Genomic DNA, 17083 nt, shown 5'->3' on the forward strand with positions numbered 1-17083 from the left:
CTGGACAAAGCCAAAAATAATTGGATGACAATGGCTCAAAATCAGGGGTAATATTATTCTAATTCACTTAAAAAGGTTAACAGGTTTTGCATCAATTTGCATCTTCTGAGTAGTAAGAAGCACAGAACTCAAATACCTGGGGGTTTATTTTTTTGAACACCTTTATTAAACTATCACTTAAGACAAAGGCACATGTACATTAATAGAAAAGAAAACAAACCATATTAACATTTTTTTCATTTACAAACTCTATACATTACATATTTGTTTTCTTTCTTTAAAACAGGTCTCATTTAGTCCATTATATAAATTGCTCAATTCTTGCTTTCCCTTAAAACTCACTCCTCTTCCAGAACATTATATTTTCATGTACTGTTCCCATAAATTCCATTTATATCTTTGCAATTTGCTCATTCTCTTTTCTAAACATCTCATTTCCAGTTTTTTTTGTTTCATTTTCAGTACTCAGTACTTCAGACATTGTTGGTTTCGATTTTGATTTCCATTTATGAGTAATTGTTTTTTTTTTTTTTTTGGCATCCAATAGAATTAAACTGATTAAAGCCTTATTATATTGGATCTATATCACTTCATCAAACCGCCACTTCAATGAATGGCATTTCATCGAAAATGTTGTTCATCGAATTCCACAGCCCCCACACCTCCCACTAATTATATATACCAACTCCAAGATCACACTACAGTGGGGAAGGGGCAATTTTATGATCCTCACTGTACCGTGATCTCAGTATGAACATTTCGATGAACGGCATGTTCGATGTAGTTGCATTGAAAATGTTTTCGATGATCTGATTTTTCGATGAACTGATAGGGACCAATTATATCTAGGCAATTCAGATCCTCTGTCTCAAATCTAAATAATCATTTCCTTAGTTACAGCCATTTGCAATCTGAATATTTCCGACAGATTATTCTGTAGGGAATTTTTAAAGTCTAACAGCTCATTATGCTCTCAAAAAACATGTTCCCAGTTGCCTCTTTCTTTCCCATCACATTTCCAACATTTGCTATTTATCTGAGGAAGAATTCTTTTAAGTCTGCTTATAGAATAAAAATACCTGTGTAAACACTTCCAAGCAAAAATCGTAAATTTCTGGACTTTGTTGCATACTCGGGATCCGTACATAAGTCGTACCATTTTTAACCTTGTAAATTGCTTTTCCAGTCTCTCTTCGCAATCTGTTCTAACCTCCTCTGATTGATTCTTATAGTTTTCATGCAGTGTTTTATATGCCATGCCAGTTATCTTTTTTTTCTCAGCAGCTTCTATTCCAGATTCAACTAAAAGGCAGATCTTTCCCTTAGGACTCCCCTATTCCTTTCTCTTTGCCTGATGTCAATCCCTGGTAGGAAAAGCAGTTTCTAACCTGCAGTCCAAACTTCTTGGCTTCATCCCTGTCTGTTGCCATTTCCTCCTTAGTTTTTTGCTCGGAATGACTTGGTTCCTTTGCCAGTTTTCTCCACTAATTTCCAGCCTCCTCTTGCCAGTTTGCTGTATCCCTGTTTACAGTCATTCCTATTGGCAAAATCTCCTTTCTCCATTCTTGTGCTGGCGTAGTTCTTGGAATACTTTATGCATCTTTATGAATATAATATTATCTGTGGTGGTTGTTCTCTTTAGGGATCTGTATCCAAACTTCCTCTCTCTCTTTATTTCTTGTACCCCCCACTTCATCATCATCATCCCTTTTCACTTTGAATTATAACATTTTGCTTGTGTTATGTGTATGAGCTTTAACTGTTGCTCTTAAATATCCCTTCAAGTCAGGCAATTCTAAACTAGCTTATCCTACTTAACACTTGCCCTCTTTCCCACCCAGATACATTTCTTCAACTGTTTATTAATTATTGGCTAAGAATTCTCCTCTGATAAAATATACGTGAAATGTATATAACATTAAAGGGACTAAAAACATTTTCACTGTTTGTATCTTCCTATCCATATCCATAAACAAGTGTTTCCAGTTTCTCAGTTCTTGTATTATACTTTGTTTAATCTCTTCCCACATATCCTTTGCTGTCATAACAGAAGTATTTTTAATGTATACTCCTGAACTTCATCCTTATCATGTCCCCCTAAAGTATGGGTACTGCTGAGCCAATTTATGTGTGAGTACATAATTTATGGCTATAGCCTTTGTTTTATTTTCATTAATTTTATATCATGAAAAGACTTGAAATGGTCTCAAAATGCTCCACAACACCAAAGTATCCTTTTCTGGACTTATCAAGTACACAATAATATCACCTGCAAATTACCAAATTTTCTTGATCACCATACCAATTATATTTTGAGCCCCATTTTTGCCATTGATTTTAAATATGTATTAAATAAAAAAGGGAAAGAGAACACCCTGCCTGGTTCCTCTGCTCAGACACAACTTCTAAGTGAGGAACCCTCCCACTTTAATTCTTGAATCCTGTCCTTCATATATCTTGCTAATGCAGATGCGTCCATGGTCCTAGTCATAAAATCCCAGCTTACTCTGTCGAATGCTTTCTCAGCATGAAGTTCCACCAACAATAGCAGCATTTTCTTATATTCTTCTTTCCTCTGGATCATTATAGCTCTGTTAATGCTGTCAGATGTTTGCCTCATAGCCACAAAATAAACTGATCCATATCTATCAATTTTAGCAAAATCTTTTCTATTCTTTTAGCTTAGTGTAGACATAAACATTCTGATGGGTCTTAAGCCGCGGTGGTGCAGCGGTAGCGTTGTTGCCTCACAGCAAGAGGTTCTCCCATTCGATTCTCAGCTGGAGCACCTGCTGTGTGGAGTCTGCATGTCCTCCCCGTGGTTGAGTGGTGTTCGAAAGACATGCGTGAATGGGCATGCCTTCGTTGAAGGTTGGACATCAGGCTCGCACCTCGGCACCATAAAAATTGACTGTCAATCATTAGTGGACCGGAGTTCCGCTGTGGCGACCCCTAACAGGGAAAAGCCGAAAGAAGAAGAAGACTCCACAGCTTTCTTCCAAGACGCTGTTGCTTCCCCTCCTTTTAAAATACTATCAAACAAAATCTTCCAGACCTTTATCCCTTTCTTCACTCATTACTTTTAGACTTCCCCAGGAATGTCATCTGATCCTGGAGACTTCCCTGCTGATTTATTATACAACATCTCCGACTATCTTAACTATTAGTTGTTCAGCCTCATATTCCTCTAATCTTGGCATAATTATGTCTTCCATAAATATTTGCATTTGTGTTCTTTCTTGGTTTCCACATTCCAGTGCTTTATACAAATTTTCATAAAATTTGCCAAATATCTTTAATACCTCTGTAGGATCTCTGATTATTTTCTTCTCACGGGATCCCTGAATTTGGTCACAACCCTTTCTTTCTATTGCCTAAATCATTGTGCAAAAAGTGTGCTCTGAAGTTGTTAGCAAAGAATAGTTGCTTAATAGCAATCTTTCTAAACTCATACATATTATCCATGTATGCCCTTTTTCTCTCTTTAGCACTCTGCAGTTGCACCTCTTCTTGTCTGTGAGATTCTGCTTACTCTGCAATACGTTAACCTTTGTTAGCCCCTCTAAAGAATTCCCCTTATTCATGATCACATATTTTTTTCTCTGACATTATTTCTTGACTGTAATCCACAGTGATTTACCAGAAAATCCTAACTCTTATGGGGACAGGCAAAAGTATGAGGCAAAATTAGGGATGTTCTCAAAATTCTGTACACTTGCAAGGTATATTTCTTTGGTCATCTCTTCTTATTAGAAAAATAGATTGGGGCTATAGGAAAGCAGATTCCAGTGACTTGTTTTCTTCCACAGAGATTCCCTAGAGCAGAGGTTGCTGTAGTAACTGCAAATATTAAAAAAATGTGCACTACAAAGGGACGTATTGGGGTACAGTTGAAGACAAAGAGAGCTTATATGTCATTTCTCAGAGGCTCAGCATTAGGTAAGCATGTCTGATTGCTGCAGTAGGTTAAACTCCTTTTTTTGCAGTGCTTCACCAACACAGTCTCCTACTAGTGATTGAGGCAACATCTGTCCTTCCTGTGCATGCAAGGATAGTAAAATGACAAATATGATAGCTATGCACTGTTGAATAAGCAAACATTCATGTGGGGGCAGGGAAGCTAACAAATGCTTAAAAGAGGTTGGGAAAGGTTACCAATTATTTTGTATATATTGAACATAGCTTATATGTTAAGAAAATGCATTTTATGTATATTTTATTTACTTCTACAAAGTCATGCTAACATTTGTTTTTTAATTTACAGAATTCCTCACTGAGAAGCAATTTGTAAGAAAAGCCAAACAACTAAGTTACAAAAAAAAAAAAACATATATGTCTTGGATCACACCGAAAACTCTCACCTGGGGCAACAGCCTAATCAACCCTACCCTTCTTAGGGCTTTGAGTACTCCATATACATTCCCAAGTTTGAGAAGAGAATCTGTCAGTTCTCTGAACTCATATTTCTTGCTTTGCTTTTTCCAGTCTGTCATGTACCAATTATTTAGTTTTCTTCATGCTAGTGTGTGTGTCTTTCGGCTTTTCCCGGTTAGGGGTCGCCACAGCGGAACTCCGATCCGCTAATGATTGGCAGTAGATTTTTACGTGCCGAGTTGCTTGCCCTGACGCACAACCTTCAATGAAGGTACGCCCATTCACGCATGTCTCCAAACAGAAGACGCTCTGGCTGAGTCTTACTGTGAGGCGGCAATGCTACCGCAGCACCACCACCGCAAAAATCTCTATTGTTCCTTTAGTTATGCAATGTGCTTTAGACATTTCTGTTATCAAATATAACTTTAAGTTGACCTTAGCTGTTCAAGGGCTTTGTCCATGATAACGTGTAAAAAATGAAGGCCTCAGCTTTTTGGTTAATGTCAATCACAGAGAAATACCGTTCATACCTTTTTGTGAACCTCTTCCAGTTTTTGTCCAAATATCCAGTTAGCTGACGTTTTGTATGTAGTTGCAGAGTTATTTATTTTCCTTTTGTGTATATTGATAAGGGTGCTTGTATTTCTTTTCTCTGGAACCTTTCTTAACAGTTTGCTGCATGCTTAATTCTTCATGCGGTTGTCTGTATTGTATGTATCAATGGTACATTTCAGATCACCACCACTTCTTGTTGCTTTTGTTACTTGTCAGGATGGAAATTAATTCACACATAGCTGCAAAAAATGACTGGTAAGAACTGGAACATTTTGGTTACACTCACATTTACACCGCACACCCACACCCCCACCCACACACATCTACCTACGGGCACGTTTAGAGGATAACCATTTCACCTATCTGCTTTGAAAGACATTATGTTGCTTATGCCTAAGACACTGTGTGGCAGTGTCTAAAACTGAAGTCTGTGTGTGTGTGATGTCATCCTGCAATGGAATGGTTATCTTGTCCAGGAATGGTTCTCTGTGTTATACACACTGCTTGCTAGAATAGGCTGTACCTCCATTGTAACCCTGAATATAACAAACCATGTTTCAAAAAATGAATGCATAAAAAACAGTATACGCTAGGTGACTGAGGAGGCTTCCTCTGGTACTCTAAATGACCTGCTTTATATGTGATATTTCACAGCGGACTACCCTGCTTCCCTTCCTTTTACAGCTTCTGTTAGTGTTTTCTGTTTATGGTCATTTTTATCAGCTGCTTGCAGGCTTTTTTTGTTCTTTCTAATGCCTTTAACTACCAATGTTTTTTTTTTTGTTTTCATTTTTTTTTCGGATGTCTACCTGGTCTCTTCTTTTAACAGCCTTCCAAAATTCACAAATGTATCATATTTGTTGTACCATTATCCTCTGTCATGATCTCATTTTCTGCGATCTGTGAAGAAGTCCAGCTGTGAATATGTGAAATCAGTCTGTGAGTGAAAAATCTTTCACAATATTTTCAAGTCTTCCATTTCCAGACAGCCTACTGCATTCACCATTTCCTCATCAGGAGTGACTGTAACACACACACACACACACACACACACACACACGCACATGCGCAAACATGCATACAACTGAAGAATATAAGTTTCCCCTGCCGTCCTTTTCTAGTTTCCAAGAATAACCATAAATACCTTACTGTGCCTCGTTAACAAAAGAGACCGATGGTATGGGATAGACTCAGTCATACAAATTCCAAAACATAAGTGATATAAAGAGTGTAAGCAGCATGTTACACAAAGAGAATAAGTTAGATAGTTTTCAGTTTATATCTTATCAGTTACCCAAAAGGGAGATTTTGCACGAAACATGATTTTGCAGGACAAAATCATATCTACAACCAGTGCAAAGGACTGGACTTCACTTTTTTGACAAAATAAAAGCTCACAGCTATAGAAATTGATCTGTGTATGTTGTCTTTTATAATATTTAAGTGTTTCATCCATCCAGAACCCCTTTTTTCCCATTTTTGCACATGGGATCATGGTGACACTTCAGCTGTGACAATCATCTAGTCCCAAGGTTTACACCATCAGGTGGCTGGCCCTGCCATAGTAGTTCTTCCACACCACACACACACACACACACACACACACACACACGCACACACACACACACACACACACACACACACACACACACACACACACACACACACACACACATATGTTGTCAGTTTAGATTAGTCTTTGGAATGTGGCAGCAAACCAGACCACCTGGACGAAACCCACAAGAACACCGGGAGGGCATGTGGACTCTGCATGGAATCCACCCCAGACAAAAATTGAACCGGGGAGCCTCTTGATGTGAGGCAACAATGTTGTTCACTGACCACTGTGGTGCCCAAGAATAATTGTTTTATGCAACTATCAGAGGAAATTTAGACCAAAATGTTGTTCTAAAGTATCAGGACATATTCTATTTTCATGGTTTTCTCAGAATAAAACTGTACAGTTAGGGACTGTCCTGCACAAAGAGAGACAGATGGTAACCCTGTACATGTACTGTATGTCAGACAGCTTATAGAGGGAAGATTGTTCAAAGTTTATATTTACAAGTGTAACTTGATGTGACAATGTGAGGTTATGCCAGGACACGTAGGGCAGTGGATGTGTAACATATACCAACATAGCTAGCTGGAATTTTGTAAAGAATTATATGTCATTTGTATATCAAACTGATTTGTACAGATGCTTGTGTTGAAATAATGTATTTGTAAAGCTGCAACAGTGGGTCCTAACTGTATTATAATTGAGGAAATGTATATATGTTAACAGAGGATATTGAAAGAGAAGAGGTTAATCTCAGTCAGGGTTGCTAGACATCCCTATTTGAGTGCAACTGTCCTGGGATCAACAGCCCAGTCCTGGCAAAACAGCCTCCGCCTTTTTTTTTGATTGCCCCATATGCCAGTATATGAGCCAATCAAAAAAAAATTGCAAAACGGAGGGACTTCTGTTTAATGTGAACTGCTTGATGTTCTACATTGAACAGAAGAGGGTCTACTGTGCAGTTTTTTGTTTGGCTCAAATACCAGCATACGGGCCAATCAAAAATCATCAAACGTGGAGTTACTTGTGTTTAATGCAGAACTGCCTGATGTTCCACATTAAAGACCTTTTTTTTTCTTTCTTTTTCTTTTGGTCTTCATTTAGTGTGAAGGACCTTTTTGGGGGGAGGCCCTACCTGTCCCATAACAAATCTGGCATCCCTGATCTCAGTCCAGCTAACCTTGAAAATAATAAGAAACTAAATTACTTAATTTAGGCAGTAAAGATTGTATCTTACAGTTCTGACTACAGCCAGAAATGAAATGTCTGTGCCAGAAAATTGTTTATTAGCTCCTGTAGGAAGAGTGGAAGTGTTTTATGGTTTTATAGCTTCTGGATGCTATAACACATTTGAGCAAAGCTCTGTCTGTGTGTATGGTAACACATATGTGCTAAAATTCAGGTTCAGTTTCTAGCAGTGGGGGTAGCATGGGAACCAGAAGTCAGATGACTAGATGTATGTGATGTTATTCTGTAATCTAGGACAAAAATTATGCTTTAATACCAGATGAGAGAGAAGTCTTATGGCAGTCTGTTCTTGGAACCTGATAAAGAAGAACCACTTACCTACTTCATCTTGCCTTACTCTAGTAAGTGACCAGGGAATAGTAATTTTTTAGATCAGTCATGAAAATATAGTGAAACTAGTTAAATACAGTTCTTCTGTATCTGTGTGAATCTATTATTTGTCTGTGTTATGTTAATATTTCCTGTGATGAAACTCTGGTATTTATTTCAAATAGATATTTAGTATTTTCATGTTCTTTTATTATTTCTTATTAGATATATTTAAACTTTTCATTGTGGTCGGTCCTTTAGAGAAAATGTAACCTTTGAAATTACTTATATCTGTTTGGTGACTATGTGGCCATTCCTGAAAGCCTTACTGCATTGGTCAAACACAACCCTTTGTCTTAACATTAATTTCACTCAGTATAATTGGGTACCCTTGTAAGATCCTTAGAGTAGCTGGCTTTGGAGTGCCTGGTGGCAATAACTACCTAACTACCTTATAGTCCGGGCAGAGGGGCATAGCTAGTAAACCTTTGCCAGCCCTTCCCTGGTGTGTGTGTGTGTGTGTGTGTGTGTGTGTGTGTGTGTGTGTGTGTGTGTGTGTGTGTGTCTGTGTGTAAATCAAATCTCAAAGAGTGTGTGTGTCAGTTGCTTGGGGCAGGGACAGAGATCACTGGTTTCAAAGGGAGCGGTGGAGGACTTGGCTTGGACACTTGGCTGAGGACTCAACTCTATAGCTGTGCTAGTGGGGAGTCTTATTGGGGACCTGAGGGAGACAGAGAGAGAGAAAGCCAGACTCTGAACTGTGTGTATTCCCTGTGTGCTCTTAAGGGAAACTGTGCTTGATGCAGAGATCTGCATCTGGAATTACTGGGTGTATCCATTTTTGTTCCAAGTGAAAGTCCCTCTGCAATGTCAGTGATGAGGATTACTGGCCCAGACTGGGGACTTCAAACTTGATACCAGGTACTCGATTTTTGTCACTGATACTGATGAAAATGAGTGTACATGAGGTGATATGTGCATTGCTTTTTTTTTTTGTTTGTTTATTAGCTGTAAATTTTGAACATGCTTGTCATGTAAAGCAGGTTGCAAGCAGTTTCTGTTTTTGATCTCCCCTGCAAGCAGTTTCTGCTTTTGATCTTCCCCAGCCAGAGAAATGATCCTACATACAGCTTGCTAATTTTACATTTCAATGCAGCTTCAGCAGTGGACAGCTTGTCACATGCAGGAAGTAAGTTACAGAAATGCACGTCTCTGCATAGAGTGTTTGTCTTTATCTGTCTTTGACGTCTGTTGTCTGACTCCTCCTTTGCACTGCCTAGTTTGCTCCATCCCACTTCAAGCTCCCTCCCTCTGCTTCCCTCTCTCTCTAGTTCTATACTGCGCGTGCAGGGAGGCAAAAAAAAGGAAGGTGTCTTGTGGAGTTTTAATCTGTGTCAGTCTAGAAGTGCTTTGTGGTAAGACTGCTGGACTAAGGAGGAGTTCCTTAGGATTCGGAGTATGCTGTCATATACAGAGAGCTTGGATTTGTTCTGAAATTGTTTGAGAAAGCAACAGGAAACTCAGGCAGAACTGGTTTAGAGTTGCTTAGTTTGCGGCAAGAAATGGAAGACAGCCTGCCTGCTCTGGCTTCAGTGTGCGAGTCACCAGCCCTTCTCAACTTCTGCACTGGTAATGTACACACTTCTTTACTGAGATCACATCTCCCCTGTAAGCTCCATTGGTCACAGCAAAAGCTGGGATGGATCATTTGAAGATGTATAGTTTTAACAGCTGCCCTATTTCCTTGTTAGCTGTGTTTATTTCTCCAAGTGATCTGAAGAAAAGTAGACAAATTTCTTGTCTGAGAAAAAAAATGTTTTGGACTAGCTCTCAGCAGTGCATAGTATAAAAATTCCATTTGATGTGATGTTTACAGTTCAGACGGTGTGAACATGACTGGGGACTGCAGCTGACCTGCATTTTTAGCATTTCTGAAAGCTTAGCAGAAAAAAAATGTTTTAGGGGTGTTCTGACAAATAGTGAATCTGGTGTTATGTGTTCACGTTTGGCTTTCCTGTTATGCTGATACAGTAGCGGCATGTCAGTTAGTAGTTTCTTTTTGCATCTTCCCGAATCTGAAAGCTTATTTTACAAGTTTTTGTGCATTAGTCTGGCCTGTTTTTTTTTTAAATGGGGGAGGGTGTTCTGCTCTTGCACATATGTTTAAAAGATTTGTCTGAAAGACAGGCATTGAGGATACCTGCCACTGTAACCCATCTTATAAGAGAACCGAAGTATAGCAGACTCGTGTAGTTTAGGTGCATTTGCAAATGCACAGAGCCTTTGCTTTTTTTTCATTACTTGCTGGTGTCTTCCATATGCGGTCTTCAGTTTTAGGTTGTAATACTGTAAAAAGTGAAGAATCGTGTACTTCTTCCTCAAACTGTGTTTACCTAGGGGTGCCCTGCAGTTGAGCTGCTATGTTTTTATGCATAAAGTTTCTCCATGCACGTGTTCATCAACTACCACACCTTGTGTAAATTTGCTTTATTATTTTGTAACGTCTAAGAAAGGAGGAGGTGCTGCAGCAACAGGAGGTTGGATGTAGGTTCCCCCAAAAGTGTTTGCTCGTATGTATGCAGAAATATTAGGCAAGAAGTCAAATTCAGATTTACAACCACTAGTTCTGCCAGATTTGAGCTGTAAATCATCTGAACTGTGTTTCATTTCTACCTCCTCCTGCATTCCTCACAAAGGCCTCACAGTAGACTTGCCGTGCTGCTAACTTTATGTGGTTGTTTTGGCAGGTGTTCAGAATAATCCTTCTGGTTTATTAGCATTATTTTTAAAACAGCCATAGTAGCCTGTGTCTTGCTGATCAGACTATTTATTGTTAGAAATCCCATTATGTACATGAACAAAATAATTTTATACAGACAGATTTATAGTAAGCAACTGAAGTGAGTCAGGATCTCTAGTCCTGAGATCATTTGTTCACTGTCAGCTAATATCATAAGCAAGTATTTAAAAATATATGTATGTCAAAATGTCTGAAATACTGTTGCAAGTATATGCGTCATTGCTTTGCTTGGTAGTACATGGCCACAAATTTCACTACACAAAAAAAGAAGTGTATATCAGAGGTGTGCTTCCTGTCTAGAAAGGCTGTGAAAAGCAGGTTTTTGCTGTCTTACTGCCAGATTTGCCATGGATAACATTTGGGGGCAGGGGATAGCTCATTTGGGGTGAATGCTTGGTGTTTTGTGTGAGTGGTTACATTATGTGTATGTATGTACTTGTGGTTTCAGTCGCAGTCTTCCAATGACATTCAGCAGTCTAAAAAGAAAAAAGTTTGGAAAAGGGGCAGACTGAATTTGATTCTTAGTCAGAACATGACAGTTTATAACATCAGTATGGACATGATAATTTAACTATATACATGTTTATATACCTGCAGAAGAGAGGTTTCTTTAAGTGGAATTCATCCCTTGAGGCAAGGCTTCAGGAGTTCCTCAGGTCAAAGCACCCACATCATAGCATGTAGTCTAGGCATGGATGAATTTTGAACTTAGCATGGCCATACTGTGTCTTCCAAGGCAAACCAAACCTTTATAGACTACCTTTATAGATGGATATAATACTGTCCTCTAACCTTTAGTGAAAGGATGGCTTAACCAAAGTCAAATCCCTACTAACCACTGATTCCTGTACTTATATACATGATCTGTGCCTGATGTGCAATACAGAGGATAAGGTCCCTTACTGAAATTAGTTCAGGGAACCTGTGTGCATCTGGCACTTATGAAGGCCTCTCCTGTCCTGACCCCTTGTGGCAAAGAGTTGGGACTTTCCATGGTGTCTTATCCAGTTCTTTGTCTCTTTACTGAGAAGTGGCATGTAGCAACATCTGTGTTTATGTGTGTGTGTGTGTATATATATATATATATATATATATATATATATATGGATTCTATACATTTGGTCGAATTATACTTATTCGAAAATGATTCCCTGCATTGCACTTCACTGAAAGCTCACTTGGTCGAAGTTCATTTGGTCGAAAATGGAATATAGCCCCTGCCCCACTGCAGTGCAACCCTGGAGTGAGAATATTAAATAAGGGGGGCATAGCCCCCCACATTATACCAATAGTTTTTACTAAAGATATATATATTAATGCATTTCTAATGGATATACCTTCTTATAATAGTGAATACATTAAAATTATAAGGGGGGCTCCACCCCCCACACCCCTCATTGTGTGAGACTGTGCCCCTCCCCCTTATTTAATATTCTCACTCCAGGGTTGCGCTGCAGTGGGGCAGGGGCTATATTCCATTTTTGACCAAGTGAGCTTTCATTCAAGTGAGCTTTCAGTGAAGTGCAATACCTGGTATCATTTTCGACTAAGTGTAATTCCACCAAATGTATGAAATCCGTTGATATATATATATATGGGTGGGGGGCACATAAACTCTTAAGTGTGGTACCTAGTGTATTCTGCACCCGCTTCCTTGACTAAGAACATACAGCTGCAGTTGGAGGTCAGGCATGCAGCTTGACCCCATGTACCCTACTGTGGAGAATGGAAGGATTGTCACCAGACACTTGGTCCATCTTTGTCCCTCCTCCCACAGTAGCCCTGCGGATGCCTGGACTTACTCATGCACTGCAAGTCTACAGTCTTCTGTCACTGTAGGTCTGAAGTCTGTCTATAATTGGTAAGTGTGTGCTTTCATGCCACTATGCAAGTGTAACTTGAACGTATTAAACCGTAATCAGTTACCCTTCTCCTTCTTTTTAATATGTAAAACCACATCATGACACATTTATCGGACAGTTGATACACTTGTAAGTGGGTGCTTCTTTCAGAGGACAAGCTGAACATTATCTGCCAGTAGCAGAGATACATAAAAACAAGTAAATATAAAACTAGAGGGAATCAGTAAAGATAAAACCCAGGGCATCATCATTAAGGAAGTGCAGCAATTAATAACTGGGATTGGTGTACATTTCATGATGTTTCAGTTGGATTCAAATGAACATTTTTTTTTAAAGATTAACAGATGCTAATACAAAGTGTAACACTGGCAATGAACAGCTAGCAGATGGAGATGAAATGTGTTTATATGCAAGTCAATGTGACAAACAGGCTGTAGCTGAAATTGGGCTCTTTTAGTATTAATATTACTCACAAAGGAACACATTTGGTGTAGTTAGGATAACAATTTTTAATAACTCGCATACTTCTCAACTGTCCAGATTTTTGCAGGATGTCCAGATTTTTGTTTCATATATTTGGTCTGTTTCTCATAAATTTTTTTTTTTCTGCAAATCGAGAGTACTGAAGTCACTTAATAATGACATGTATTTGAGTTTCAAACATCATTTCCTTCAGAAAAGGCATGCTAACAAAAATACTGGTATTCTAGTAACTTTCTAAGCTTATAAGAGCAATAATTAAAATGTGTTTCTATTTTTGGTTATTTGCCCCCCCCCCCCCGTTATTTTAGTCTTTGTCCAGATTGAATAAATGCATTTATTGCATAAATTCACTGAAGATATGTTGTAGACCATGTTTTCATTCTGTGACCTAAAAATGATTGTCAACACATTTGCCTCACAAGAAGGTCTGCCTGAGTCAGTCAGCCTGAAATGAGTTATTATTGCACCAATTTATGTGCAGGGGAAAAAGGGGCAGTGGGTGTAAAACGATGCAATAGTGCAAAGAACAGAGCAGCCTTTTGAAACTGAGAATCTTGTCAGTTTGCCTGCTACTTGCATATGCTGTGATGTGGTAAAGTGTGTTGAAGGTATGACTGCACTGACAATTTCTGCTTACTGAAAACCATAACAGTTCTGGTAACTGCTTTCTTTTTCATCTGACTGCATAGCTTATTACCAGCTGTTAGTTTCATAGTCCTGAATTGGGCAGTATGTTGAAACAAAAGATTCAGCCATTTGTAACACTTACTTGCATTTTTACATATTGAAAGATTTTATAAAGGTTTTGTTTTGAAAATGACCTGTTCATAAGTATACTCTGATTTAGCCAAAGTGCATCTGTAGTAGTTTGGAACACACTGATTCATCCTGCCCCCTAAAAGATTTATCTGATTTACTTATTCATTGGATAACACCTAAATTAATTTTTCCTGTCTCTGTATTTTAATGTACTCTTCCATCTTCATATCACAGGTGTGCCTCTTCTGCAGCGGTACAGCTAGAAATGTACATTTCGCACTCATAGCCTCAGATAGTTCCCTCCTTATCCAACTTCACATACAAAAATGTACACGTTTGTGTGCTTCTCCTACATGCTTAAAGAAATTATACATCATTTTCAGATAAAGAGCAGCTGTTTTTCAAATCAATAAGCATGTCTTTAAGCAAGTTGTGTAGAGATCTGTATTGCAGACATTAATTTAGATACTTAAGGACATCTTTGGTGTTCTGTAAGCCGTTCTGTCCTTGCTTTCCAGGTTTCCATCCAGCTTTGTATACAGTGTTATGAAAATATTGAGTGGATTATAGGAGTCAAAATAGGCCTCTTTCTGACCTCTCAAGCTTGTGTTTAAGAATTCCTTTTATATAGTCATTCAGGATCACTTTACATGTTGCAAAGCAGGGAAGTTCTGTGGTTTTTCAGTTTACACTCGCCGGAAATGAGCAAGATGGTACAGGTGAGAATATACTTTATTATCTGGTCCCCAAGTGCCTCACTGAGTAGAATATTCTGTTTGTCTGTGGAATATGACAGTCCCTTGGTATACTGTCCTGTTATAATCCACGATTTAGAGTCAGTTTAACTAGCAACATTCTTCCTTGAAGGTGCTAAAGGCATCCGTTCCATTTGGCTTCAGTACGAGACTGTATATTCGCACTTGCTTGTGGCAGTTGTGAACTTTGAAACATTTCTCACCCTGAACTTAACAGATACCTGAGAGGCTGGCCTAATTTAGTTGGGCCTAAATGTACTGTTGCAAATGGCTTGTTTGAAGAGCAACAACTACATGTATTTTAGCTAGGCAGGCAGCCACACTAAAGATTAAGGGATACATTTAATATAAAATAAGAGACAAAAGATCTGCTTTGTAAGTTATATGTCGGAGCCATCCTGCAGGTATGCCAGGTTGCAATTGTCTCTTCCTTAAGCACTTTTTTTCTTGGATTGGGCAACCATAACTTGGTGAAAATAAGTAATCCTAAACGACACTTAAAGTGAGGGTTACTTCTGATGGCTTCTCTTTTTTCAGGTAACTGACACCAAGGAGAGTGTCTTGCCTTATCCAGCTATGCCCAGAATAACCTGCTGCGTGTCAGCACTATGTAACTGGGAGCTTGCTACGTCAGACAGACCAGAGTATGATTGTGTAACCTGTACTTCATTATCTCTGCAGATGCTTATTACTGGTTGAAAACATTAAAATGCAGGTAAAAGCGAAACGTTTCAGTAAGGAGAAGAAGATGAGCCTCTCTGGAATTTGCATTATTTAGTTCAGGGCAGTGCATTCTACTTGTGAAGAAATAAACATACTGAATTACTATGGCAGGTTTGTGTTCCATTTAGGGAGTACATGGCATATATAACATTCTGTTGAGTTTTAGTTTTCAGAAGCTTGTTTGTTGAAGAGAAAATTGGTACGTTAGCTTTATGAGCAGCGTCTGAATTTTTCAGATAACCAGAGCACTAGGACCGTGCAGTGATGTGAGCTGCAGTCGAGATTAAGAGAAAGCCTTCCGGACTCTGCAGTCTTCCAGTTTCATGTTGACCAACCCCCAACTTGTCTTTAGCAGTCAGAGTGCTTTTCCTGTTTACTGTGGCTCTGACCGCCATATGAAAGTAAGGCATGCATGCCCCTCCCCTTTCCTCATTCATTATTTTAATACAGTGGCTGGCTAGGGCCTTGTTAGACTTTAAAGTTGCTCTGTTTTCTTCCCCTCTCTTAAGCTCCTTTTTTATTTCTTGTAATGGAGTGTTTATTTTGTCATCATTTTTTGAAGTATACATGCAGGGTGCTGTTTTTTGGACCCCCTAACTTTCAGATGTTACCCATATGCCAGTAAATGTAACTGGATTAGAGAATGTCTTTTACAATATCATAGTGACAACCATTATGATCTCTAAACACCATTTTAGACCATTCTAAACCCTATCTTTTCAGTCGTGTTCAGGCTTTTCTTTAGAAGGTATGCACTGTCTATACAGAATAAGCTGTCTCAGTAAATGCGACTTTAAAATGTTTAATGCATTCTTTTCTTTTCTCTCCAAAATAATTAAAATAATTCTCTGTGAAATAAACTCATTCAGAACGTCTTGTAAAACACTGGCACTTGTTAAACATTTGTTTTCCATTTATCCTTTTTGTTCTCGTCATTTATTTCTTGTGTAGCTCAGGCTACTTGTTATTACAACTATTCTTACCGTACCAGAGTACTTTCCAGGCAGGTAGGCATCCATTTTTGCATTCTGACAGTCTCTTCTTTACATGATCAAATTCATTTGGTAATTCTGTTGAGGCATGATTCCATGACCTGCACATTCTGCCCTGTTAAGAATGTCCTAATGGCCATACAACCACACTATAGCTCAAAATACCTTCACATAGTACAGTTTCAAAATACCAGAGGAAGTGCACAGAGGATCCCTTAAGACTGAGATAAACTGAATGGCATAAAATGAATTTGTGTGGGCTGTAATGGCCAAGGCTGGTGACACATGAACTTCTTTTGTTCTCATTTTCTCTGTTCTGTATCATTGGTTCTGAGAAACTGCTGCCAAGACAGTAGTGACACGTATAATGGAGTTCTGTGCCATAATGTCTTAATGAAAATAACTGGCATATCTGCCTTGCAGGCATTTTTCTGTCTGCCCCAACTTGAAACACATCTGTGGTGTAAAAATGCATCAGCCTTGCGCAGTCTTGATAATTTCTATGAAGATGTCATTTGGGAAGATTTGTTACTACATCCAGTCCTGACCCTAATACTGCAGGAGCTCTGCCACAAGGCCCAACTTGTGAAAGTTTTCACTGAGAACTCTTGTCAGTTTTGTTATATAATTTTAACATGAAGAGCGTTACTGTGTGTTAACTT

The 17083-nt window shown here is 38.7% G+C and overlaps 1 protein-coding gene across 4 annotated transcripts in view; it reads left to right on the plus strand.

Annotated features, from left to right (window-relative positions):
- Positions 1–17083, plus strand: part of EML4 (EMAP like 4) — a 1975061-nt gene that overhangs the window by 877910 nt on the left and 1080068 nt on the right. For 2 of the 4 annotated variants that reach the window (XM_044060261.1, XM_044060270.1), the window contains exon 1: positions 9376–9676. The exons of the other annotated variants lie outside the window; for them this stretch is intronic. In XM_044060261.1, coding sequence (XP_043916196.1) covers positions 9610–9676 — 67 coding nt within the window. In that variant the 5' untranslated portion in view covers positions 9376–9609. Of the gene's footprint in view, positions 1–9375; positions 9677–17083 lie in introns of those variants that run through there. 4 annotated transcript variants of the gene reach the window in all.

Source organism: Protopterus annectens, chromosome 1.part0 (assembly GCF_019279795.1).
Source record: "Protopterus annectens isolate FY-2018-M chromosome 1.part0, PAN1.0, whole genome shotgun sequence".
NCBI lineage: Eukaryota > Metazoa > Chordata > Ceratodontiformes > Protopteridae > Protopterus > Protopterus annectens.